We start from the raw sequence: 25,786 nt of genomic DNA on the forward strand, positions 1-25,786 counted from the left end.
TTGACAGCGCCATAAACAAACACTTCTTGCTTGGGACAACAATAAAATTTTCCAGCCTTGAAGTTTCTTCTTCGTTTTCACCTTAGTGTCCTGGAAGAGCTTAGATTGTGAAGTTCTAAATTCCGATGGCAGATCTAAGTACTTCTTTGGGTCATTGCCAAAACGGATCTTTAGAATTCAGGAGAACCATCTCCTGATTTTAGGAGCAGTATTTCGGCTAAAAGTAATTGAGAATTTTGAAAGGTTTATAGACTGACCACTCACCAAGCAATACATCTCTAGATTGGCCTTTAAATCAAACACTTCCTGTAAGTTTACCTTAGAGAAAAGTAAACAATCATTTGCGAATAACAAGTGAGAGATGGGATGGGATCTATTACGAACCTTGATTCCGCTGATTAGCCCAATCCATTTTACCGATCTTACAACTTAGAGCTTGAGCACACAAAATAAACAACGTGGGAGAGAGAGGGTCTCCTTGCCAGATTCCCTGCGTTGGTGTGATGTCAAATCTGAGGGACTCCATTGACTAAGACCTTGTATTTTATAGATCTGATGCACTGCATAGAAATAGAGGTCCATTTCCCTGAAAAACCGAGGGTCATCAACATCTTTTCAATAAAAACTCAATCAAGCATATCATATGCCTTTCGCATATCCAATTTAATGGCCATCAACTTTGTTTTTCATTTTTCCTTTGCTTGATATAGTGGTAAACCTCGTGAAATGTGAATACATTATCTGAGATGGCTCTATCCAGCACAAACGCAGATTATGAAGGGGAGATAATCTGATCTAGATAACCTTGCATTCTAGATGCCATAATTCGAGTGATAATTTTCACAGTGACAGAAGATAGACTGATTGGTCTAAATTGTTCAACAGATTCTGGAGAAGCCACCTTAAGTATTAAACAGATAAGAGAATCATTCATTCCTTCCGACAATTGCCCACCATTAAAGACATTCAACAAACTTAACGACCTCCTTATGAACTGAATTCCAGAGCTTTTGGTAAAAGATGGGAAGCAATCCATCTGGTCCAGGGGATTTCAAAGCACCCATTGAGAAGATTACAATTTTAATTTCCTCCTCGCTAAGAATAGAACAAAGCTGAGAATTTGCAACACTATCAATCACAGGGCTTATCGAGGAGAGAATGTCATTGATTGCAGCTTCAGTAATTGGCTCAGCTTCAAAAGTCTTCTCATAGTGCTTTTTGATCTCCTCACAAATCCACTTCTCCAATGTAGTCCATTTCCCCGATGATAACCTCAGCTTAAGGATCTTATTTGATTGCTGCCTTTGGAAAGTGCTAGCATGAAAAGATATTGTGTTTCTATCTCCATTTGGAGCTAAGCAACCCGAGAGTTTTTTTATGCTATATTATCTCTTGTCTAGTAAGCTCTTCCTCCAACAAGGCCTTAATTTCTTCCTCTTTGTGATGATCAGCTCCAATAGTATCCTTATCCTGAACAGACTCCAAGTCTTTCATCAAACTTTGAATCTTTGCGTGAAAATTACCAAACACTTCTCTGTTCCATTTGGTGAATACATGCTTAGAATTCCTGGTCTTCTGCTATAGAACACTAGTTGGAGAACCGAAGCTTTAAATGGACCAGGCCATTGTAGCAATTGTTTGGCACTCCGTGTGTCTTAGCTAGGCTGCTTCAAACCTAAAGGGACGAGGTCCAGATGACAATCCACCTTCAGAATCAATTAACAGAGGGTTGTGGTCCAATCCGAATGCAAATTTGATAAAAACAACAGTATCCATGTGAGCTACTCTCCAGGAATTGATTGAGAAAGCCCTATCAAGCCGATTTCGAATGTTGGCCTTTCCTTTCCTCTTGTTGCTCTATGTGTATCAGGGCCCTTGACTCCCAAGATCTATTAAGTTGCAGAGTTGATCATATTTTTAAAATGCTCAGCATCTCTAGAAGGTTGGTCTCTGCTGCCAGATTTTTCATGCCATGATAAATGGGAATTAAAATCGCCAGCACATATCTATTGTTCATGGCGGTTGGCACCATAGGATATGAGTCTCTCCTATACAACACTTTTGTTCGCCGGGTTAGGATCTCCATACACCCCTGTGAAAAAGAAAGAAATTGAATGGGGGTTTAAAACATGCACATCAATTATCCTACTATCACATTATAGCACAGTAATATTGAGATAGGATCTTCCAAGTAAAACTAAACCACCTAATTTGCCATTCACAGGGTCAAAACAACAGTTCTTAAGATACAATTTCTTGTTGATTCTATTCATCTTCTTCTCCTTACACTTCATTTCCATCAGAAACACCAAGTCTGGCCTGGTGGTTCGGGAGAGATTTGAGAGAGAATGAACTGTCAGGGGTCTCCCAATCCCTTGACAATTTCAGCTTAAACACTTCATAATCCTGGTTGGGGTTGATAACCCCTAGCCACCGAGGGACCAAGCATTACAAAATGCTCCTCATACATTTGGTAATCATCATTCCCATGTTGCTTCTGAGTTGCTACTCCTTGTTTACGCCTCTTGGGTCTGGGGGTTTTCCTGGGATAGGGTTTGGGTTTGATATTTTGGTTCATTTTGGAAGTGGGTGGAGGCTTTGGCAAAGGTTGGTTCGAATTTCCATGGATAGGATAGGGTGGAATCTCTGTTGGTAGAGTCCGTTATTGGGTATGTCACTGGTTCAACAGGTGTGTTTAACTAAGGTTTGGATAAATGAGGGTCAGTAGTGGGTCCAGTGTAATAGGCGTGGTGAGGTGAGGATTTAGGTTAGGTTAGGGTAAGTACAATTGGTTATGTAGGCCAGTTGGATGGTTGGTGGAAGAGATGGGGGACTTGATACGTATTCTAGAAAGAAGCGGCAAAAGAGACAAAAGGGTTGAGGATGTCTCGGGATTGTTGATGATGTGGGCTAAAAGCTGTTAAGAGTGTGATTCCAGAAGGTGCGGTTCAAGGTGGTTAACGGTTGGGAAAAGATGGGGAGGCATGACTAGGTCAATTTATGGGATAATAGACGGATGGATGTGGACAAAAGGGATGTTAAGGACGTGCCATTTTGTGTGATTTGATTCAAAATTGATGGGGAATTTCGTATCATGTCTTTCGTACTTTGAGCAGGCCTCGTTGTACTACATGTGACAATATTAGTGAGCACACGTGGACGCGTGTGCTCAGTCCCATCGTTCCTAACTCCGATGGCCACTGTGGTCGGAGCATGAATTTGAGATTGTGGAACACTGCGGTTGTGCTCACTGGATGTGCCATCAGTAGAGATAACCCGAAAGGGGGCAAGATCAATAAGGCGAGGAGAAGGAGCAGGAGCTCTAATGGTTGGTCTGAAGCGAAATGTTGAAAACTCTTCACAATGAGCAGTAGAAAAGCAACCATGTTCATTGACATGTGTGAGTTGAACTTTATGTAACTGATTGCTACACCAATATTCGTGGCCTATTAAACTACATAAATAACAGAAGGAGGGTAGCCTTTCATACTTAAGCTTAACAGAGCAAAGATTATTCGACCGACCTTTGATGGGGATGGTGGTTTTGAGGTGCTTTGTAAAACCAACCTCAGTTCGGCAGCGCAGATATTCCCCAAACTAAAACCCCCAGATCAGCATAACACGACTAATATTTCCAATCTTGGATGCCAACTTAACTGCAACATCCATGGACATAAGCTCAGCCGGAACGTCATGGAACTAGATCCAGAACTCGCCCAAGTTAACTTGAATATCGTCATTACCACACGAGGGAGACAACAGTAGAAGATTGCCTGCAATGGACCACTGACCTTCGTCGATGACGTTTTGTAGGTTACAAGTATGATGGAACTGAAATAAAAACTTAAAGTACGCTAATGGCAAAACCTCAACTTCGTGTTTTGTGTTCCAAGTAGTAATTAGAGCATCCGAGACCGCCTGTAGGCAGTAGAGCTTACCTGCAGTAACCTTTCCAAATTATGCCAGTCCATTATCTACATTGATGCGATCTTCCAGATCCTTGTCTATCTCAAGGGCATCGTCCTCCTCGGAAGGTGGTTGCTCTGGTGGGAATGGAGGTCGCTGAGATGTAGATGGGGTGAGTGATAAGCTCATCTTAATCTGCCACCCTATGAGCAACTGATTCAGCGACTGAACTAACGTAAAGGTCACGACCTTAAACACTCAGGAAGAAGATCTACACTCGCACACGACGGAGTTGTTCACGCACCTGGCAGAGAAAAAATATTATCAGGACATGTTAATCCATATGATAGACAACCCATATATCTCAAGGGAAAGAGAACTGCACTGCCCTTGAGCCCAGACACAAGGGAAGACAAAATTATAGTCGTGCCCCCGAGAATACAAAATGATATCTTTTGAAATTTTAGCCATAGTTGGAAAACCAGGTTTTGACTCGAGCAAGTCACTCGAGTCGAGTAAAAAAAATTTAAAACTTGGTCGAGAATGTTGGAGACTCGCCTAAGCTAAGAATTGCCCAGACTCGATCCTTGTCATTTTGCCCAATTATCTTTTCCATAGCTTCTTTGTTCGCCTGTTGTCGTTGCAACACTACATGAACAAAGCACTTCCCTTCCATCACTTGGCAATTGAAATTCTTGAAATAAATTAACAGCAAGGTGGGATGAACTCAAAAGTGGTAAGAAGAGAGGAATACCAGTGTGGGATTTCACAAAACTTATTGGATCAATTGATTAGAACGTTAAATTGAATAAAAAGAGAGATTTGTCAATGTGGCAACTCTGAACACAAAAGGCAAGATATTGTTCTTCTCTATCGTTGCACCGTGTTTCACCATTTATCTCCTCGTTTGAAGTATTGAAGATGAAAGCTTGAAACAGTTTTATGTACTTTGGTTTTCAGTTTGCAGAAGCTTTATGTACCCATTACCCAAGAAACAAGAATGAACATTAAAAAAATGAGATGGAAAAAATACCAAAGAACCATCAAAGATCCTCTTTTGACAGGTCAGAAGAGGACACCATAGAAATACAAAAATCCAACATAGAGTCGCACACAAAAATTTGATCTTACAGTTGACATGAGAGTATGAGACTTTGGGATTTACCAAGCTTTCAACCCCATGTAATAAATCTTAACATCCTCCTACTTATCTTCCATGAAAACTAGATTAAAGTTATTAAAAAAAAAAAAACAGAACAAGAGAGTAGTGATTTGGGTGTGCCCTAACGTTTTATAAAGGAGTGCAGTCTACTTCCTAATTTTTTATAGGGAAAAGGTTATTTGAGCTGCTAGGGTAGGGTACGCTAACATCTCTATGTATATCTCTCTCCTCCACACCCGAAATGACCTCGCTTCCCTCCAATATACTATATTGTTTTACCGCACCTCATTGGTGAGTTCCTCTATGCCGCTTGCTCAGAGATCCCTCTCCCTTCTAATAAAAGCGGTACACCTTATTTTTTGCCAAGTAAGTTTAACTTTGATTTTAGGAAAAGTATTACTAAACCAACTTTTCAAAATTTTAAGATATTTCGTCCACACACAAATATCTCAAGGTCTCACCTCATCTCAAGATTTTTAGTTTGAAAAAAATCCCAAAATTAGGTTGATCAATGCCCCCACTGCTATTTTTGCCACATCAACAAACATCCACTTTAATATGTTAAGAAGGAAAGCAAGTGTGGGTGATAGGGTTTTAAGTTTGTGTCTAGATTCAATAGATAATTTTTGTTATCCACGTCATTATCTAATCATGTAATAAATTTTCAATATGAGTTTTTCTATGTGTCTTTACAATGCTATACAAATTTTGAAAAAAGAAAAAATTTGATTGAATAACAATGATGTTTGAAAACTCAAAAGAAAGAGCCACATACATGCTTGGCTATGCAATTAAGATGAACTATCAAATTTGACATGTAACATTTCAAAGGGATTTAATATCTATCCTGTCCAAACATCAAAATGCCCCAAATCATCCTGTCCATATAATAAAAAATATATACGCTAGAAAAAAATCGTACAATGGATGTATACCTTAGAAATGGATGCTTGATGTACTACTATAACTGACGTGGCGTTAATTTGCTTATTTTTTAGACTGTTTCATACAAAATTTAAAATGAGCTGAAACATTTTTAGGATATTCATGTAGACTTAAAAGTCCTAAATTTGCCGCCAATTGCCTAGTGATGTTGGTAATGGCTTTGCTTTGAAGCAAGCGGCCATTGGCATGTCTTATGTTTGAGAATTGCATCCCTTCCATCCCTTCCACCTCCCCCACTAGTTCGCCTATGGGACCTCGATAGGAATGGACAAAAAAAAATCATATAAGTATGAGAACTTTATATATTTTATTCTCTCTCTCTCTAACTCCAAGAATTTCTTTTCTGTATAGTGTTATCTCTGGAACTTATAAGCTTGCCTCTTTTTTATTGGACTTAGTATCCGCTTGATAACCTTACGAGTTTTTAATGGAAAAACACCCTAAGAAACGTTTGGTAAATAATGTTTCATAGAACGTGTTCTTGGGAGCATAAATCAAAATTTATGTGGCATGGAAGACTTTTGACAGAACATGTGGTTCTGGTTTGAAAATTACAAAACTGTGCCCGATAAAAACTCCTAATTGTTGGACGCACTTCACGATACACACACTTCTCACTTTGTCACAAGCCTTCGTCCTCTTCACGAGCTCTAAAGAAAAACCCTACTGTGTTTCGAGTGGATGCTGTCAAGAAAAACGAAGAAAACCTCACGATACACACACCTCTCATTTTGACACAAGCCTTCATCCTCTTCACGAGCTCTGAAGAAAAATCCTACTGCAATTCGAGTGGATGCTATCACGAAAAATGGAAGAAGCCTCTCGAATTACTCTCTCTCGCTCTGATTTGTTCTCTGTGTGTGTGAAGCTTGAACATAAAAGCTTTTGAATAGCCTTATTTTCCTCATTCTAAGGTTCGACGATCTCTATAACCCATTATTGGCTCGAAAATCTTACAAAAACCCCCCATTTCCACCTATGTTCTTCTTTCATCGTCGAACCCTAGAATGAGTAATTTTTTTTAACTTTGTGATTTCTGTGTATGATTTTTAGAGGTGGACATCATGCTTTAAATGCCTATTGTTTGATCTCTATGATCACTGTGATTTTTTTTGACTCTGTGATCTCTGTGTATGAATCTTCCACATACACTTTACCCTGCTCATTTGGAAATGTTTCCAGAATAGGTTTACCAACGGATCAAAAACGGTTTCTCAACACAGAAACAGAAAAAAACTATTCTGTTGTTTCTCAGCACAGAAACAACAGTAAGATTATCAAGCGGACTCTTAAGAACTCACAGTTCCACAAGAGAATAAAAACATTTCCAAACCCAAACTGACAGCCAAAATAGAAAGCATGGAAAAGTGGACTTCCCCGTCTTCAGTTCTATACCTACCTCTCCTGCCTACCAGTTGCTAATCAGATGGTGGTATCTTTGTTGAAATAGCTACAATATCAGAAACTATGGCTCGTTGCTGTACTTCAATGTCTTAAAGAATCATCTACTTTTTTTTTTTTTTCCTAACTTTCTGCAATCCTTCCAAGACAATGACGGTTCAAGTAATCCCCGAAAAACCTGGATAAAAATATGACAATATAATGGAAAACTCAAAACCAGCTGTGGCTTGGATCAAAACAAAGAGATGCACATTCGTACCTATCAGTTCAACCAGGCAACAAAACCGATGACCACCTCTAAACAAAGGCATATGCATAATTAAGCCAATACAATCTAATTTACAAGCCTGGTTGGCCCAGTAATAGAAACACATGCATAAAGCAGAACAGTTGTTTTCCAAGATTAAGAGGAACATCATAGTATCTCCCGATAGATGTATAATGACAGCAATTTCCGTTCCTACTGCATTTAAACAGGCCACAGCAAACAAGTACTTCCATTATAGAATTTATTTCTTTCATAAGTGAAACAAAAACTCAATTAACAGTAGCCGGACAGTAGCCCAAGAAGAAGTCATAGACCTTCACTTGGTCCACCAGTGAAGGAAATCCTTCCGCCTGTTAATTTTCTTCTGAAGCTGAAGCATTCCATAGAGTAAAGCCTCAGCAGTTGGGGGGCAACCAGGAACATAGATATCAACTGGTACAATCCTGTCACAGCCCCGAACAACAGAGTATGAATAGTGGTAGTACCCGCCACCATTTGCACAGCTTCCCATGGAAACGACCCACCGAGGCTCAGGCATTTGATCATACACCCTGCAACAAGATAGCAATGTCTCAACATAAGTTTTCCTCTTTCATTTAAACAATGTGGTAATGTTTCTTTCAAAAAATTCACCAACTAGAGTTGAAAAAAAATTCCTAAATAAATAATACAGTGGTATTATAAAAAGACCCAACTCAAAACCCTTGGGTCTCATATATGATATGATTACAAACATTTGGTGAACAATGCCCCTACCTAAATGGTAAAGCTGTGGCCACTGACGTGTTCTGGCAAACCAATACATAATATAACCGTCAACAGATTCGAAGTAAATCTCAACCTAGAAAAAGCAAAAATGAAAAAACAAAGGGGGAAGAGGTTTTGGGGGGGGGGGGGGGGGGTTGAGAAGATAACCACAGGCAACCTTCATTTAGAGGTCTTAGGATATGCAGGATTCACAGAGGAAGGAAAATATTGGAGTGTTTTGATCCTTCAAAACAGAACAGTATTTACAATGCCATATCGATAGGTACAAAGCAACAAGGAGAGTCTGCCATACAACAAAAGCAGAGGACCAGCTCAGACACAAGAACAAATGAATTCAGACACAATCCAAAACAAGTGAATCAATGAATTCACAAATACATTAATCTTTTCTTCGCATATATACATACAAATATAAGAATTAAACTCATGAGCCCATTCTATGAAATTAAGTGAGAACGTAGTTGAAGCTCGCCTGAGACAAGAAATTAATATTTCTGATAACCAAATTGGTTTTATGCCAGGGAGATCAATCACGGAAGCTATTTATTTGCTTAGGAGACTTAGGGAAAGATTTAGAGCATATATCCTTCATATCGTCTTTATTGATTTAGAAAAAACATACGATAGGGTTCCCAGAGAGTTAATTTGGCAAGTTTTAGAAAAGAAAAATGTTTTGAGTAAATAAGTGGACATAATCAAGGAGTATCATGATGTAGTGACTAGCGTAAGAACTGTGAGGGGGCAGGATAGTGAATTCCCAATAACGGTTGGATTACACCAAGGTTCAGCTCTATGCCCGTATTTGTTTGCACTAATCATGGATGAGTTGACTACAGACATTCAAGATCAAATGATCCCTTGATGTATGCCTTTTGCAGAAGAGAATGTTTTGGTGGATGAAACAAATGTTGGGATAAATGCAAAGTTGGATTTATGGAGATCAACCTTGGAATCAAAAGGTATGTAGAACAAAACCAAAGTATATGATGTGTAACTTTAGTAACATTAGGACTGAGAGTGGGGTGGTAAATTGATGATAGGGAGTTCAGCAAAGTGATAACTCCAGATACATGGTTCAACCATGAATAGAAAATAGGGTGGATGAAATTGGGGGGGGGGGGGGCGGGCGGGGCATCTGGAGTGTTGTGTTGTGTGATTGACATATTCCCTTAAAACTTAGAACTCAATCAAAATTTTATAAAACAGCTATACGACCAGCAACAACATATGGGGCTAAATGTTGGGCAGTAAAGAAAAAAACAATTACACAAACTTCATGTTGTTGAAATGAGGATGTTACGGTGCGTGAGTTTTAAAACTAGAGACGATAAAATACAGAATGCATATATTAGAGCAAACCTGAGCATTGTCCCTGTTCATGATAAGTTGCGAGAAACTCGTCTGAAGTGGTATGGACACGTGTAATGGAGGCCTTTGAATGCTCCAGTTCGGAGAAGTGATTTATTTAATTGAAGGAGCTAAAAGAGCTAGAGGTAGGCCAAAAATAACCATAGGAGAAGTGCTGAGGAAAGATGTCCATAGCTTAGGACTGGAATCTTGTTTGGCTTTGAATAGAGCGGATTGGAGAAATAGGATCTGTGGCCGACCCCACATTCAGTTGGGATAAGGCTGAGTTGAGTGAGCTCATGTGAAAAAAAAAAAATATATATATATATAGGGAAAATGTTCTCTATGGGGGGAGGGGGCAGTCCACACCCAGACACAGTGGGGGCAAAATGAACGCCCCGCTTCCATGAAAGGCAGAAATCCCGCTCCCCAAGATGCCAGCCCACGCTCTCTGCATATATATATATATAATATCAGGCCAGGCTGTTCATTGCATACGCTAGTGCCTCAATATGACTCTTTCCTCCCACAATAGGGGGCAGCTATGTCATTTCATAGGAGGGGGAGGAGAGAGAAAGACACAGGGAGGTGCTAGCATACGATACACAGCCTGGCAGCATTCATTCTGCCATATATATATAGAAAATTTTATTGTAATCAAAGTTGGTGAAAGAGAAGTTGAAACCTTATTTTTTGTTCAAATAAAACACACTTTTTCTTTCAATGAGGGTAAGTTCCTGTCATTTCACATGTATACTCTAAAAGTGTGCAAGATAATGATATAAATGGTGAGTCGTTCAAAATATCTTGAAAACCCTTTTTTACCCCTGGTGATGCAATCCCGGGTTCAATAAGCCTTAAAATGGATCACCATTGGCCCAAAAATAATAAATAATTCAATTTTTAAGGGAATAGTTGCAATCTTGTAAATTCTGGAACAATCAAGACCTTTAAAAAATAAGGTGAACAGGAACACAGACGTAATAGTAATTAAGATTTTGAAGAAAGGGATGAATCTCGTATTAAATTTTAAATTGGGAAAAACTAAAAAACAAAGTTTGAAGAACAAGGGGCTTTGTGTAATTTCAGAAGTCTGTCCTTAAAAGCAAATAAGAAGATTTGATGTCTTCTCCTTCCTCACGAATCCAACGTTAAAGGCGATTGAACTGATATTAACAGATCAACTCAGCAACCACAAATCAAATCCAAAAAACATGGAACTTAAGGATAAGATCCGCAATACCATCCCCTCTTAATCCCGACTGGTGTCTGACCATAATAACAGGTAATATATTCAAAAAAAATTCCTGAAATCAGAACCCAACAGTTGTTGCAGATTCAGAAATATTCCGAGATCTGGTTCTTCCAGAAGAGGAAACTTTAAGAGGTGGGATTCAAGTGGATTAGTCGCCCCAAGTAGGCAAACTAATTCCCAAAATTTCAGACCAAAAGAACAGAAGATAATAAACAAAGAAAGAAAAGAAGAAGAGAGGAATAAAGAAGCAGGATTACCTGGGAAGGAGGAATAAGAACTCACTTGATCAAGGAGAGAGAGAGGGATAAGAATTGTTCATTCAATTCTCAAAATCCAACTGAGAAATGTTGGCTTACATGCCGTTATATAGAATTAGGCAAAAGAAATCATAATCCTATCCTATAACTGAAAAAACAAAAGTTAACTCTAACTATATCTACAACTCCATCAACAGGAAAGAAGAAAATTACAAAATAACTCAAACTCAACTTCCTACTAACTCCAACAGGGTAAAATTAAAATTGCAAGTTACATAAATAACCCTAATTAACCGAATGTCTGACAAAAAAATTGGGAATAGGACAAAAGGGCAATTAAAAGAAGGTTACAACTTGCTCAATTCACCACTTTGGTTACAACAAGATGCACCCTATATATGAACACACACAAAATAAATACCCAGCAGTATAAGGACCATGTTCCACAAAATAATTCAGACACAATCCAAACCAAGTATCATTTTTGTTCCAGAAAATAAACCATGATAAAAGTGGGCGAGCCTTGGCGCAACGGTTAAAGTTGCACTATTGCAACCTGTTGGTTGCAAGTTCAAAACTTGGAAAGAGCCTCTTCAGCGAAGCAGGGGGTAAGGCTGCATACATTTGCCCCTCCCAGACCCTGCAGTAGCAGGCGCCTTGTGCACTGGGATGCTGTTTAGAATAGACCATGATAAAATAAAGGGAAGTAGTTCTCTGCACGGGAGTGTGGCCTACACCAGCACTCCCTTGTGTCTATCTCTCTCCTCCTTAAAACAAGGGGGCAGAGGTGTCATTATACATGGGCAGGAGAGAGATAGACTCATGGGAGGAGGAGAGAGATAGACTCATGGGAGTGCTGGCGTAGGCCACACTCCCGGACAGAGAACATTTTCCCTAAAATAAATTAAGAACAAATTGCATATGGGCCTGTCCAATATACATTCACACTGAGTGACAACTGACAAGCCACTAGTCATGCAAAAAAAAAAACCTTTGTAATGACGGAGCTGTGGGGAGCAACAATAGTCAGCATCCTTTTAATGAGATAATAATTGGTCCCTTTGCTGCCCCAAAGACAACAAGAAACCCCTCCTCAATTGTTATGTATTACCTCTTCATCAGAGTGACAAACATCATTACTTTCATTCGAGATAGAATGATTCAATGAAAAGAACATCAAGATATTCGGATGATAGAGCAGGGTATACATGAAGACAGGAGAACATAAGTATATATACATGAAAAAATAAGAACATACTATGGAAATTCAATTCTTCTGTGATGGAATTAGCTGCATCTTATAACCAAGTTCACAAATGTCATTCCACCACACACCAACACTTCATAGAGATCAGTATTCTTCCCAATCATCTGGGTGAGGATCATGATCCAACTATCCCCTTCAGTGTGTAGAATGATCTAGAAAATTAATCAATACCTACACCATTCCAATACTCAATGTCCAATTGTCCATTACTATCTATAAATACATAAATCCCCAACCATATCTGTCAAAGTTCTTCTTTGTAAGTCATGCAAAGGCAGCTATGAACGAAAAAGACAAGTACTGATAAATCTCCTCATGACATCATCTACTTTTTCAACCACTGCATTCTTCAAGCATATTGAACCATATCATTTGCAACCTCCTTGTGTCCTCGTGTGATATTTAAGCACTCGAGGAAATAAGGTTTAAGAAAGGAATTATTGGAGAGATAGGATGGTAGGCGAAGCGAACTAGTCTATTCAACTAGGTTATTATCATTGATTAGAGAAAACGGTAGGGTATCAATATTTGAGGGGAAGTTGACAGGAGAGTTGTCATGATTGGGAGCACAAACAAGGACCGTAGTAGTCATTCATTCAAATTAAAAGCGGGAAAAAGAGAAAAGGTTATTTCGGTTTTTAGGACATACAGGTCAGGACATTATATCAGGGAGGTTAGGACTTCAATTTCCATATATAACACCAAGTCATCTGGATGTCTATTTAGCAAATTCTGTAAGAAACAACCTAGCCAGGACATTATATCAGGAAGGTTAGGACTTCAATTTCCATATATAACACCAAGTCATCAGGATGTCTATTTAGTAAATTCTGTAAGAAACAACCTAGCAAGAGATGAATGTTCAGATCATACTTTTATCATGGCTATCACTACAGATTTTCTTATTGGAACTCCAGGTGCCTTGGGCTCTTTGATAGTTTAAACAATGTACACACTTTGACTCTATCCATATTATAATTTAAAAAGAAAGGTCAAGGGTTCTTCTTTGAGCTGCCAGAATAACCCTACACCCTCTCACAAATAATTCTTTATTTATTTTTTAGAGAGAAAAAATGAATTAATTTTTTTTCTGGGAGTAGGCATAGGCTTCGCCAGTGGCTCAGATACACTTTTCCCATAAAGAAATACAGATCAACTAAATACATAATGACAACAACATAAATCCTGATTCACCATTTCATCTTCAATTTCACCAGACACATATAAAACTTCATTCATCATAAATCATGTTCTGCCACTTCTGCCACTCCCTCTATCAAGGGGCATGTCCATCGTTCAATCTCAAGCATTTATATAGTTCAAACTCACCGAACATATAGAGGAAAGATTTGGACATTCATTTACTATGGACATTTAGAGGCACAATTTGGAAAAAATCATGTAGGGGAAAGTTATGGATCACCCAGGTGGGAGATCTTTCAAAATTGCACCTGAACAGCAAATGCTCTACTTCCAAGATGATGCTAGCAACTCCCACCATTGGATAGACATGTCTAAAGTCCAGATTTGCCATGAGCCAAATTTCAGCCTCAAATTCAATCATTTACCTCCCATGTAATGGCATACCCCCATGTCCATGCCCCCCCCCCCTTTTGAAGTCCTATGCACCCTTTTTGTAGTCCTGGATTTTTAAGCAGTCAATTTTGCCACAAAGTGAACTCAGATTGGAATGAAACTTGATATCTGAGCAGGGACCTGGGTCAACCTGTCCAATAAGTTTGGGCCCCACCCGAATTGCCAAATGGCAGATATTTTATGTGTGAAAATTAAATAGCTTCCACTATTTTTTATTTATGTATTATTATTATTATTTTTTTTTTGGGTGGGGGGGGGGGAGGGGTTTGGGTGTTTCAACTTTCAAGGCGTCAAGGTTAAGCGCCTCCTGTTCTAATTCCTGCTTCTATTCTGTATCTGTGGTGAAAACCTTCCTCACATCTAAAGATTCTAAACACTTGTTTCTTCACGCAAGGCACCAGGGTCAATCAAAAAAGACCCTAGCAATGACATAAATATATCAAATTTAAGACTATTTAACCTTCACATGCCTCAATTTCATGGTTATTTTCTGAAAATCTTCACAAATGATGCTACGCATTGATCACCGATACAAGATTCTTTAGACACCACAACATCACCAAATTCATCCCAAAATTATCGAGGCCCCAATCGTTTGCCGAGATTTTATTGGGGGTGGGAATGAACAGGAATGGAAATTTTGACTACTTCCCTAAAAATATGGGAAAGTGGGTGTTTAGATATCTAGGATGGAAAAGTTGTCAAACAAGTAGGCAATGCAAGGTTTTCCATGTCGGTTGCTTGTCTTCTCCACCTGACTCCCTCCAAAATCCCACCAATTTTTGTGGGACTCTTGTACAAAGTGGAAAGAAAGTTACAACGGTCATAACTCTGGTTTGATGGTGGTCAAGCTGTGGGCATTCGTGTGAGTGGTCTCCACATGAAGAGGAAGAGTGAGAACAAGGAAAGTGAGAGCTCCTCATCGTAGAGGAACTCTGAGAAGAGATCCAGAGGAGCCCTTTTTTCAGTGAGGATTTTGGGTGATTCAGTTGTGATCTAAAATGTTAGTTTTGTTACAGTTGACACAGTCTAGTCTGCTTCTCATGCTGTTTTGTGAAGGTATTGGAAGATATGAGGGTTGCTTTTGAGTGCTCTCTATGAGAAATCTTCTTGAAATTCTCCTTTTTGGGGTTTTTGTAGGGGTTCAAACATCTGAATTGGAAGGGGGGATGGTGGTAATATGATGAATGGCGGCAATGCCCGTCTATATTGTCGAAGAAATTTGAGCTCAAGCTGGTCCTCCGAAGGCAAAGGGCTTCTTCCTCTTGTGGTTCCAACAAAGGGAAAGAAGTCGGCGGAGGAAACAAGATTAGTGGTAATCAGGTAGGATGGTCCGAAGAACAACTTGAGTTCTATGAGGACTAATGAAGAGGAACTTTACCAAGGAGGAGGATATGCAGAGTGATGGCGTTGTTCATTGGAACAAGGAGTTTCTTTTCATTTGTAACCTTACTACTCAAAGGACAAGGCTTTCCAACCATGGGAGATCACATTCACTCTCTCTCTGCTCTCTCCCATGTCTCTATACTCCGCCCCATATCTCTCTGCTCCGCCTTCTCTCTCCCTCTCTTTCTCTCACATACATTCCCAATTAAAAGCTATCCAAACACAGGCGGAGTGGAAAAATACCAACTCTCCTTCCACTTTACTTTACTTTACTTCTAGTTCAATTCCCAAACATATGGGTCTCACATGTTGTGGGGTGGAGAAATAGAGATAGTTAAGTAGAAGAAAAGTTACTATTCCATCTCATTTAGTTTGCTTTTCCTGAGAACAAGGGGGAGAGACGGTGAGCTTTAAAAGCTAAGAGGAGTTGAGAGAGAGAGAGAGAGAGAGAAGGCTGAGCAAAGAGATGAGGTAAAGAGCAGAGAGAAGAGGGCAAAGTAGAGAGAAGGGGTGGGGAGAGATAGAGAGGGTAGAGCAAAGAAGGTGTGAGGAGAGAGATAGAGAGAGCAAAGTAGACGGGTGAGAGAGAGAGACGGTGGAGCAAAGAGGAAGGAGGGACAAAGAGGGAAGCACAAGTGAAACTGGAATCCATTCGATTAGGGGAATCTGCTTAGACCTTGGATGTCACAGGGGAGATCAGCTTAATTGATATCTATGGGGTTACTGACGGTATGGTATGCATGTTTGCAAAAGAGGGAGAGACATAAAGGCGAGAAGGAGGTGAAGGCGAAGATGTGGAAGATTCCTACGATTTGTGCTTCAAGCTTTGAAATCTACAAATTACTACCAATTTCTTCTCTGATTTAAACAGCTCAACCATGGTGGATTCAGCCCGTTTTCCATGTACCCTCTGTCTCGTGATTATTTTTTCCTCCCTCTCTTTGTGTGTGTGTGTACGTAATCTTGTTGCTTTGTCAAGTTTTGATTCCCTTGGTTTAAAAGGCCAGAAGCATTTTAATCGGGATTATGGAAGAAACATTGTTGAGCATCCATTGCTTCAACTAATCAAACTTATCTTCTTAACTTCTGCTTGACTACAACCCCCTCCCAACCATCACCCCCCTCCATCTCATGGGGTTTATGACCATTGGCCCTTCCCCACAAGAATCCTACCAAAATCAGTGGGATTTGGAGGGATTTTGGGGGAGGTGAGATAGAGAAGATAGGGCAACCATGACAAACTGAGTTTGTGCGGCCACTCTCCCATCCCAGGCATCCAAAACTGGTCAAATTACCATGCTTCTGGGAAAATCTGACAACTTTCCAGCACTGTTCATTCCCACCCGACTAAACTTCTGGCTTAACAAACAAGCCCTTAAGAAACTAAAATGAAATCACTATAGTACGACAAAGGCATATGCAGAAGACAACAATTTACCTCAAAACACCCCTTCCCCAACCCCCAAACCCATTTCTCCCCCCCCCCCCCCCCCCCAAAGAAAAAAAAAAAAGAAAACTAATTCCAAATCCGAACTTTACAAAGGTAATCAAGTGATGATCCAAACTGAAGACCTCTACATATAATTAGGGGAAACGATAGAGCGGCCATTTAAAAGGCAAATAATTATTGCCCTCGAAATCAAATACTAAATTGCTGCCGCTCAACCATTTACCAACAGAAATGAAACCTACTTGCACGTTTAGAATTACCCTAACAGAAAAGGAAAACCTAATATTTAATCCCAAGATCCAATCATACAAACCAAACCCTAAATTCAGGAAACGCAGAAAGAGAAACAAAAAGCAATAGCAGCTTACTTGCGAAGCGCAGGAGCCATCTTATTGGTAAGGGTGCCAGCAACAATCATGCAATCGGACTGCCTAGGGCTAGGCCTGAAGATAATTCCAAATCGATCGAAGTCATAGCGGGCGGCACCGGTGTGCATCATCTCGACCGCACAGCAAGCAAGGCCAAAGGTCATAGGCCAGATGGATCCAGTACGGGCCCAATTCATCAGATCATCCACCTTCGAGATCACGTACTCCGCCGCCTTCGGCAGCCCCGTGCCAGTAGCAGGTGAGGCCGGACGGGCATACGGGGCCGGCGATGTCGACTCCGACGAAGGCGACAGTGCAGGAAGCGTTGTATGGATCGACGCCGTCCTTTGCGATGAAACTAGGGCAAGACGTGCTGCTCTAGGGAGGAGAGCCATTGCCTCGTTAGTCGTTTCACAGCACAAGAGATCGCTATGGGGTTCAGAGTTTGAGACTCGGAAGTCGGAACAGAACAAATTGGAAAAAAAAAGGCTGAGGAGACTAACGGGAATATGAGTATCGGGAGAACAGTTTATTCGGGTTCCGTATGTGTTGGTGAGTGATACTAATGAAAAGGGTGGGGTGGGTACCCAATTACTCGGACCGCCACGCGATGGATCCCGCAACCAAACTAATGTTAGATGGGCAGTAAGGGCAAGGAGCCAAGGACCAGGTCGGAAATTAATCCTCTCCAATCCCCTAGAAGCGTGCAGTGCGGCAATTTAGGGTGGAGATGTCGACATATGGCGGTTTCAACATCTAACGGTGCCAAGCTCAAAAATAAATATAAAAAAATAGAAGTCAATGAACTCAATGAGCTCGGATGAGCTCAGCACCGTTGGTGTCCAAGTTGCCACGTGTCAACATCTCCACCTCAACCTGTCACACTACACACTTTAGGGAATTGGAGAGGATTAAAATCGTACAAGCTCTTGGCTAATAAAAAATGTTAAAAATATGTTATTTTCTTAAAACATCTCATATTAGACAAAGTCAATAATATCCTCTTGTGTTATATGATACTCTTTCTCATCCATCCAAAAGCCACGGTCAAGGGATTTCCATCACCATGGCTTAAGGGAAACTCGATCCATTTAATTATGAAGGGACCCATGATTTTTTGTTCATGCCTTTGAATTGGACACCACATGGATTTCAATAGTTTGGAGTTGATGGCTTTGCTTTACTAACATTGAAATGAAATACCAAAGACTTAATATCACATATCTCTAACTAAAATAAATATTTGCTTAGATTCACAAGATAAGAAATTTAATTGCAGAACTGTTAGAAACAAGTACCCGTTTTTGAGAAGATAAGACCGCAATGAATTTGTTGATAGTCACGAATCAATCACGAACACACGAACCAGTATTTGTGGTTGAGTCGCACCAATGAAGACACTCTCCTTAAGGTCTGAAACACCCCTGTATTAGTGCACCCAGGGTACTTCACATTTTACCTTCAAGATAAAGCAACCACCAAACTTATGCATAAAAACTTCGGTTACAAAAGAGAGTAAGGCTAGGCTCACTAGAAGTTTTCAAAAACTATAGTATGTAGTAATGAAAAAAGAAAATCAGAATTTTGAAGTTCTGTTTTTGTAAAGAAGAAGAACTAGAGAGCAAAGAGAAGAGAAAAATCACAAAAATGGAATGATTTGGGTTGTCCATTTCACATCTATTTATAGTGGTGGATGTATCCCTTCAAAGAAACCAAAATGCGAGGGGATGTTTTGAAACTTTTTTCAAAAAAATAAAAATAAAAAAATACAACAAGAACAAATAGGTTTGACTTTGTTTTACACCTATTTATCTTCCAAACTTACTTATTTTGTAATTAATTTTTGGGAAAAAGATCTCTACTTGGTGGTGTTTCCTACACCCTCTTACAGGGTACCGTGAGATGACACCTCTATCCCTGGGTAGATATCCACAGACACTTGTGTAGAGACCATGCGACCAAGTAGAGATCTCTTGCCCTTATTTTTTTATTTCATAGATCTAGAAAATTGTCCCAAAAAATTCCTAAAACGTGGCTTGTTCAATCACCATTGGTTTTTGGAGCATCTCTTCTCAAATATGAATGCAATTGGATTTGGGGAAAGTATTTCTACATCGATGATTAAAGGGTAAGCTAACATCCTAGGATCATCAAGCATCCTTCTATTGGACCTAGTCAATAATACCCTCAGGTCGTTCGTTCTCCCGTCCATCCAAAGGTTGCGACCATAGCTGAAGGAAAACTTGGTCCATTGGATTTTATAAGACTTTTATGTAAGGGAGTGTCTGAATGACACATCTAAAGGTGTATTTAGAACTTGACACATTGTTTTAATTTAATTGCCCCTTTTCTTATTACCAAAAGCTCTTTAACTTAAGAGTATAAAAGGATTTTCAAAAATAATTTGAAAATAACATATCATTATATCATTATCAAAATGTGTCATTGTCATGTACAATTTTTGAGTACACATGTGAAATAACAATATTTATCTTCATTGGAAAAATTATATGTTATACTTATTATAAAATAAAAGTTTCAACATATTTTTTGTTTGGTTTTGGAAATCAGGCTTTGTTCCCCCCCCCCCCCCACCCCCCCCCCACACACACAAGGTTTGAAATTTTTGGAAGTTACTTTTTGAGTTTGCCACTTTTGTGTGTGGGAACTTTAGTCCTACAGTGGAAATGAATGAGGATGACAAGAAGTTAAGATGTAGGAATGAGAACTACAAGGTTAGAGTTGCCTACAAAGAGGTATCTCTCCTCCCTCATGTTCAGGGTTGGTCTGGGTCCTTTTTACACGCGCACACTCGTGCCGATTTAAGTTTTTAATATATAAAATATACAATTGTCTGAACTGGATGTATTTTCAAGTGTCCCTTTGCTGATGTTGGGTAAAACTTTTCCAATGTCGGCAGTACCCTTTGTGCATCGTTTGGGTTTATTTTGATGTCGTTTGTAGGACCATACCGACGTCATTTGCTCTTTGTCTGGACGTTGAGGATGGCTTGGTCAGCGTCGAATATGCGTCATCTTACATAGTGCCAACACTAGCCCTTGGATTGGATGTAGGACCTTGTCAGGGCCTTCTATTGACAATCTCATATTCTATCCGACGCACAGACTGCTCTAGCTAGCATTAGGGTGGGGGGTTAGCCGCTAGTTGGCTTGTCACTGAGGCCGACGAATTTTTATTTGAAATTGTACAGGTGTTCTTTGAGTGTCAATCAATGACGGTTAGTTTCCTTGAAAGTCACCTCTTTTGGAAAAAAGGTACTTCGAAGGGGTTTCTCACTTTTATAAATATTGGACGTCCATGGCTCATAAAAAATAGTTTTGTTTTAGAGGAAGTTACTCATTTTCTTTCATAGAGGTTCAGTTTGGTTGCAAGGAGAATGAAAGGAAAGAGAAAGAAAAATTTTCAAACCTAAAAAAGAAACTCTTGTAATCATTATCCCATGTGATTATATAAATTATTTGTATTTCTTACCATATTTAGTAATGATATATTTTACATATAATATTTATTTTACATTTTAAACCAAAGGTAGATGGATGTAAAATAAAGTGAAATTTAATAATCAAATATGGAATGATTTGAAGTTAGTGATATTATCACATGGGGTAACGATTATAGAAATTTCTTTTTCAAGTATGAAAATTTCACTTTCCTTCCCTTTAATTCCCCTTGCAACCAAACGGAGCCTTTATGTAATATGAATTACAAAGGGAATATTTTTTCTACATAATTTAAAAAAAGCCTAAATTTCTGGCTCATTATTTTGAATCCATTTTCCTTTCATCCATGGTGAAGGAGGAATTGTCTCACCAAAAGCATCGGTATAGTAGGATGCATCAGGGGAGGGGTAATTCGAGACTGGATCAACTGCACATACCAACAGGTGAACATACATCTCAGAGCCAATCACATTTTAATTTTGTTTCCATAAAAAGCCCTCCTCCCTTTGTAAATGGCAAATATAGGCCAGGTGGTTGGCTCTCACATGTACATTCCTTTGTTGGTACGTGCAGAGAAACCGAACTCGGGTAGTTCACCAATTGGTAAAGGAAAACTTGCCTAAAATTTTAGTTGCTCAACTCATGTGGATTACGCCATGTAGTAGAGTGCTTTTAGGATAAAACGTACCTGAGTATTCCTTAAGCCACATGAAGGAAGAATCATGCTTGGATTTTTTTTTTATTTTTTTGGTAAGAAAAGAATCATGCTTGGATGGATGTTAGGGAACAAGGAAGAGGGCATTTTGAACCTTCAACATATTGGGGAAGTTAAGCCCCCCCCCCCCCCACCCCTACCCCTACCCCTACCCCTACCCCTACCAAAAAACAAATAATAAAACAAAAAAAAAGGATTGAGGTAGAAGAAGACGGGAATGGGTATCGGGAGGGTATATTGAAACATACAAAAACCAGAGGGGTTTGTGAACCCTAGATCCTAGGATGGTGGGTCAGTTGAAATACTTGATTACATCTCCAAGGTTTCATCATTGAAATGTAACACAAATGAGACTCCTTCAACGAGGGAGTGCATACCAACATAACTTAATGCACTGAATCACGATCCACTTCTCAAAGAGTTTAGATATCTTTCCTTCATCTTTAATGATTGTAATTTTTCTTTTTCTTTTTTCAAAAGAGTAGATGGTATAACTCATTTCCCTTGCCAAAGAGACCCTGTCATGAGTACGTAAGACTGTTTGACCTAGTTTCACTCATTGACTTCATAATTCAGGTGTAAATGAAGCCTTAATTATTACGCACTCTTTTCATCAACAGACTTTTATTTACCCCCAAAAAAAAAGGGTGATCTGAATCCTCCATCTGCTTGCACGAGTCAAGGGTTCAACTAAATACTAACTGGGGTATACCATAAGCACACTAGCGCGGACATCTCAAACCCAAGCACCCCCCCCTGCCGAGAGCAACATTGATGCCAATGCACCAGATGGATCATCAATGACATTCCTTTCCTAGTCGTATCCCAGGGGAAACATTATAAAAGCCGCACTCTCCCTAAGAATTGCTTTTCTTAGGCAAATCAAAGACAAACATATATCCTAAAATTTTTAAGAACAGCTCTCCCTTCTTACTCTACCCAAGAAAACAACCAAATGCAGCTTTAAGAGGACTGGTTCCCACTACATAAAAGAATGCTTTAATTCATGACGGAGTTCAGCACTGAAATTACGTAATCTGTGAAGGCATAGTCCATCGCTCAACCAGTATGGGGTTGAGGTTATTCTGCAGGAACAGTTTTGATGACCAGTTCAATTGAGAGTAGCCATTTCTAACCCAGATGTCGGACAATCAAATTCGTTAAGAAGAAAGATTATATGTGGCAGCCATATGACCGTATTTAGAACTGCAGCAACAGAGAACGATGAGAAGCCACCACGCTTATTCAAACCAACCCCTCAAATTTACAAGTACCGAACTGCCCAACAAACAATAAGAGAACTCTGAGCAAAGTAGAATTCCACAGGGGACTTCAGTTTCCACACACCCATGGGCACCATAAGTTGACAGCTACCAGAAATGTAAACTAGACTGGCAACTTGAAAGAGGGATAGAAGGGTTAGCTTGGAATATGACAATAATCATGATAAAATTTCACAAGCCCTCAAAATGTAGGTCCTGCAATACAAGCTCCATGCCCTAGGTGCCAATGAGATCGATGCAACAGACCAGCCTCTTTGCCTCCAATTCGAATTAGGACCCCATTGATCTCAAACCTAGCAGCAGTATTGAACACCCTTTGTTTTGGTTGTAGGAGAGCTACAATCACATTTTCTTCAACCTAAACCCAACACAATAAGAACAGAACTGCATCTTTTCTTCAAGGAAAGAAAAAATCAGAAATGAGCGCTGCCCATCCGGGAACAAAAGACAAGTTACTTGTGGATGAGACGGCCACTTCTGGACCCCAGTATCAGATAACGTGCTACAAACTATGGGATGCCGAGGCATTGAGGGATGATGCAGCCTCCGTCTCACCAGTTGGATGTTAAGGCAAGGTGGCCTTCACCAGCAGCAAACAAAAGAGCTTCCCAAACACCACATTTCTTCCAGGACCATCTTCATGCGTAATACATGTACAGGCTGTTTGCAGCGGCACAGGCAAGTGAATTTTCAGTTGGGTGCCAAGCTAGGTGGAGTAATTTTGTTGTGAAATCAAAAGCATTTCCATTAGTATCAACTCCTGGGCTATCTGCTCCTGAAACAGATTCAAAAAAGCCAAGTTACTTGGTGGCCAAAATCCAAAAGAAAGCAGCTACTAAAGATTTCCAAAATAGATATCACTGGCTCTCTCAAAAAGTAAACATGTGAAGACAAACCTCGTCTGACGACACGTGTTAAACTGCTCAGGGATCTTGAAGGCCTTGATGGGGTTGGCACTTGTCTCCTGATTAAGATTTAACAGCAGATAACAGTCAAAATATTCATGGGAAGTCTGAAGCCTTCCAGATGATTATAACTTCTATAATCACTTCTATTATTACATCATCTAAGATAATCATAATAATCATATACCTCATGGGGTTTTTGCTGGCTTCTAATGTTGTTGCTTCAGTGCTGCCAGCAGTGCAACCAAACACACGAAATAGATTGCTGGAATAACAGCACCATGGTAGAATCACATATTCAGATATAGACATGGTAACCAAGGTACCAGTGACGATGAGAAATTAGTTAACATCAAATGGACAGGACTGCATACCTGTAGGATCCAGTGGCAACTCGGAGTCCATCACCACTCAGACAACATTCAAACTTGTCAAAGATTGAATCATTTTCATATAAATCACATAGCTGGTCAAGATCAAGCACTATTATAATCAGTCCGCAATCATGTAGCTATACATCAATACCATGTACAAAAGTTCTAGAAAGAAAACTCTGAAGAAACAACAATACCTTAGGTCTTAAATATTCATGAACCTGGAAAGTAGCAACTGGACCAGAATCCATGTTAATGTCCCATAGCTGGTAAAAGTAAAAGATACTTGAATGAGAAGACAGGCCAAAACATTATCAATGAAATTCTCCCTCAAATAATATAAGTTTGAGATCCTCTAACAACAAAAAAAAGAGTAACAAAATTGCATATATTTAATGAAAAGAATGGTTTTCAAATGTATGAATAATACAAGCACAGAATAAATTTGTAACCTATCCCAACTAGCCCAAAAGGAAAAAGGATAATGAAGGGATACTGTTTCAAACTTTCTAGAGAGTTTTAAGAAATTGATACAAATATCAGTATGTCTGGCAAACTCCAAAGAACAGTTGCTGCTAATTTGTTTTAATAGCGCATCTCCATATGCAAAGAATGAACTGAGAAGATAGGATTTTGGTCAACCACAGTAAACCAAGAGGCCCCCATCAAAAGTCAGATTCACACATTTTCTTATACAATACTTCTATGATTTTCCACTTTCAAATACTGAAGTGAAATCAGATGAAATAAAACAAAAAAATATTGATTTGCAAATTGAATCATACTGCAGTGGTCAATACGACAGGTTGAAGCCAAGAAATTAATGCACTATCCATTCATGTTCATGGTAATCAGACAGTTGCTTCCATTGAAATAAATGCCAAGTATATATTTATCTAAGGGAAGCTAATACAGAATGCAAAAAACAAGTTTAATTATGCACAATAGAACCAAACCATATTCAACACTGCATGAAGTCCAGTTTGATTTCTGACAAGTAACAAATAGTTCAAGCCTCAAATAATTCTTATGTTTGTTTAGTAGAATGAATGAAATTGTAAAGTTACAACCTTTAGGGTCATGTAATCACGACTAAGAATATGTCTTCCATCCTTTCCAAACTTAATATCCGAAATTGAGGCAATAATTTCCGTGAAAAAAGATCTTGAACCAGGTGCCTCCTGCTCTTCAAACCTGTATACAAGAAACATCATTGAACCTTGAATGAAAAGATTTCCACATGTATTTTTTTTAAATAAAGCAATGCAAATAAATACTAATGGTGGCAATCAAAAGAATAATCGAACTACTCCTATGATTCTTAAGATATTCAATCTTTTCACTTATGCAGGACTCTCGGAAAGAATGACAAGGATAGAAAGAAAACCACAAGATCACTTACAATTTGGTATGAGTATCACATAGAGCTGATTGCCTCAAATCAATAAGACGAATTGAACCCTTTGAGCTACTATATGCTAACATGTTACAATGAGTGGGGTGGAACTCAGCTGATGTTATAACCTCTGCAAGCACAGTTGAATTGTTAGTTGATGCATGACAAAATTTTGAAGGAAGAAAAAAAAGTACTTTTACCAATTTTAACCACAAACTATCACTTCCACCAAATGGTTTATTGAAGCATTACACTCAGTCACTCATTACCCTTAGG

The 25,786-nt window shown here is 39.3% G+C and overlaps 2 protein-coding genes across 3 annotated transcripts in view; both read right to left on the minus strand.

The window, feature by feature from the left end:
• Nucleotides 1-7,712: 7,712 nt before the first annotated feature.
• LOC122666566 (NADH dehydrogenase [ubiquinone] iron-sulfur protein 7, mitochondrial) lies at nt 7,713-17,859 on the minus strand. Its single transcript, XM_043862579.1, has 2 exons — nt 17,377-17,859; nt 7,713-8,233 (listed from the first exon to the last, which is right to left on the minus strand). The coding sequence occupies exons 1-2, from the start codon at nt 17,769-17,771 to the stop codon at nt 7,999-8,001; spliced, it is 630 nt and encodes a 209-aa protein (XP_043718514.1). The 5' UTR covers nt 17,772-17,859; the 3' UTR covers nt 7,713-7,998.
• Nucleotides 17,860-22,793: 4,934 nt separating this feature from the next.
• Nucleotides 22,794-25,786, minus strand: part of LOC122666565 (serine/threonine protein phosphatase 2A 55 kDa regulatory subunit B beta isoform-like) — a 46,548-nt gene continuing 43,555 nt past the window's right edge. For both annotated transcript variants that reach the window (XM_043862578.1, XM_043862577.1), the window contains exons 8-14: nt 25,517-25,640; nt 25,185-25,308; nt 24,312-24,380; nt 24,115-24,206; nt 23,928-24,005; nt 23,732-23,799; nt 22,794-23,610 (exon numbers count right to left, since the gene is read on the minus strand). In XM_043862578.1, the coding sequence (XP_043718513.1) occupies nt 23,474-23,610; nt 23,732-23,799; nt 23,928-24,005; nt 24,115-24,206; nt 24,312-24,380; nt 25,185-25,308; nt 25,517-25,640 (692 nt within the window). In that variant the 3' untranslated portion in view covers nt 22,794-23,473. The remainder of the gene's footprint in view (nt 23,611-23,731; nt 23,800-23,927; nt 24,006-24,114; nt 24,207-24,311; nt 24,381-25,184; nt 25,309-25,516; nt 25,641-25,786) is intronic.

The sequence above is a fragment of the Telopea speciosissima genome, chromosome 7 (assembly GCF_018873765.1).
Source record: "Telopea speciosissima isolate NSW1024214 ecotype Mountain lineage chromosome 7, Tspe_v1, whole genome shotgun sequence".
NCBI lineage: Eukaryota > Viridiplantae > Streptophyta > Magnoliopsida > Proteales > Proteaceae > Telopea > Telopea speciosissima.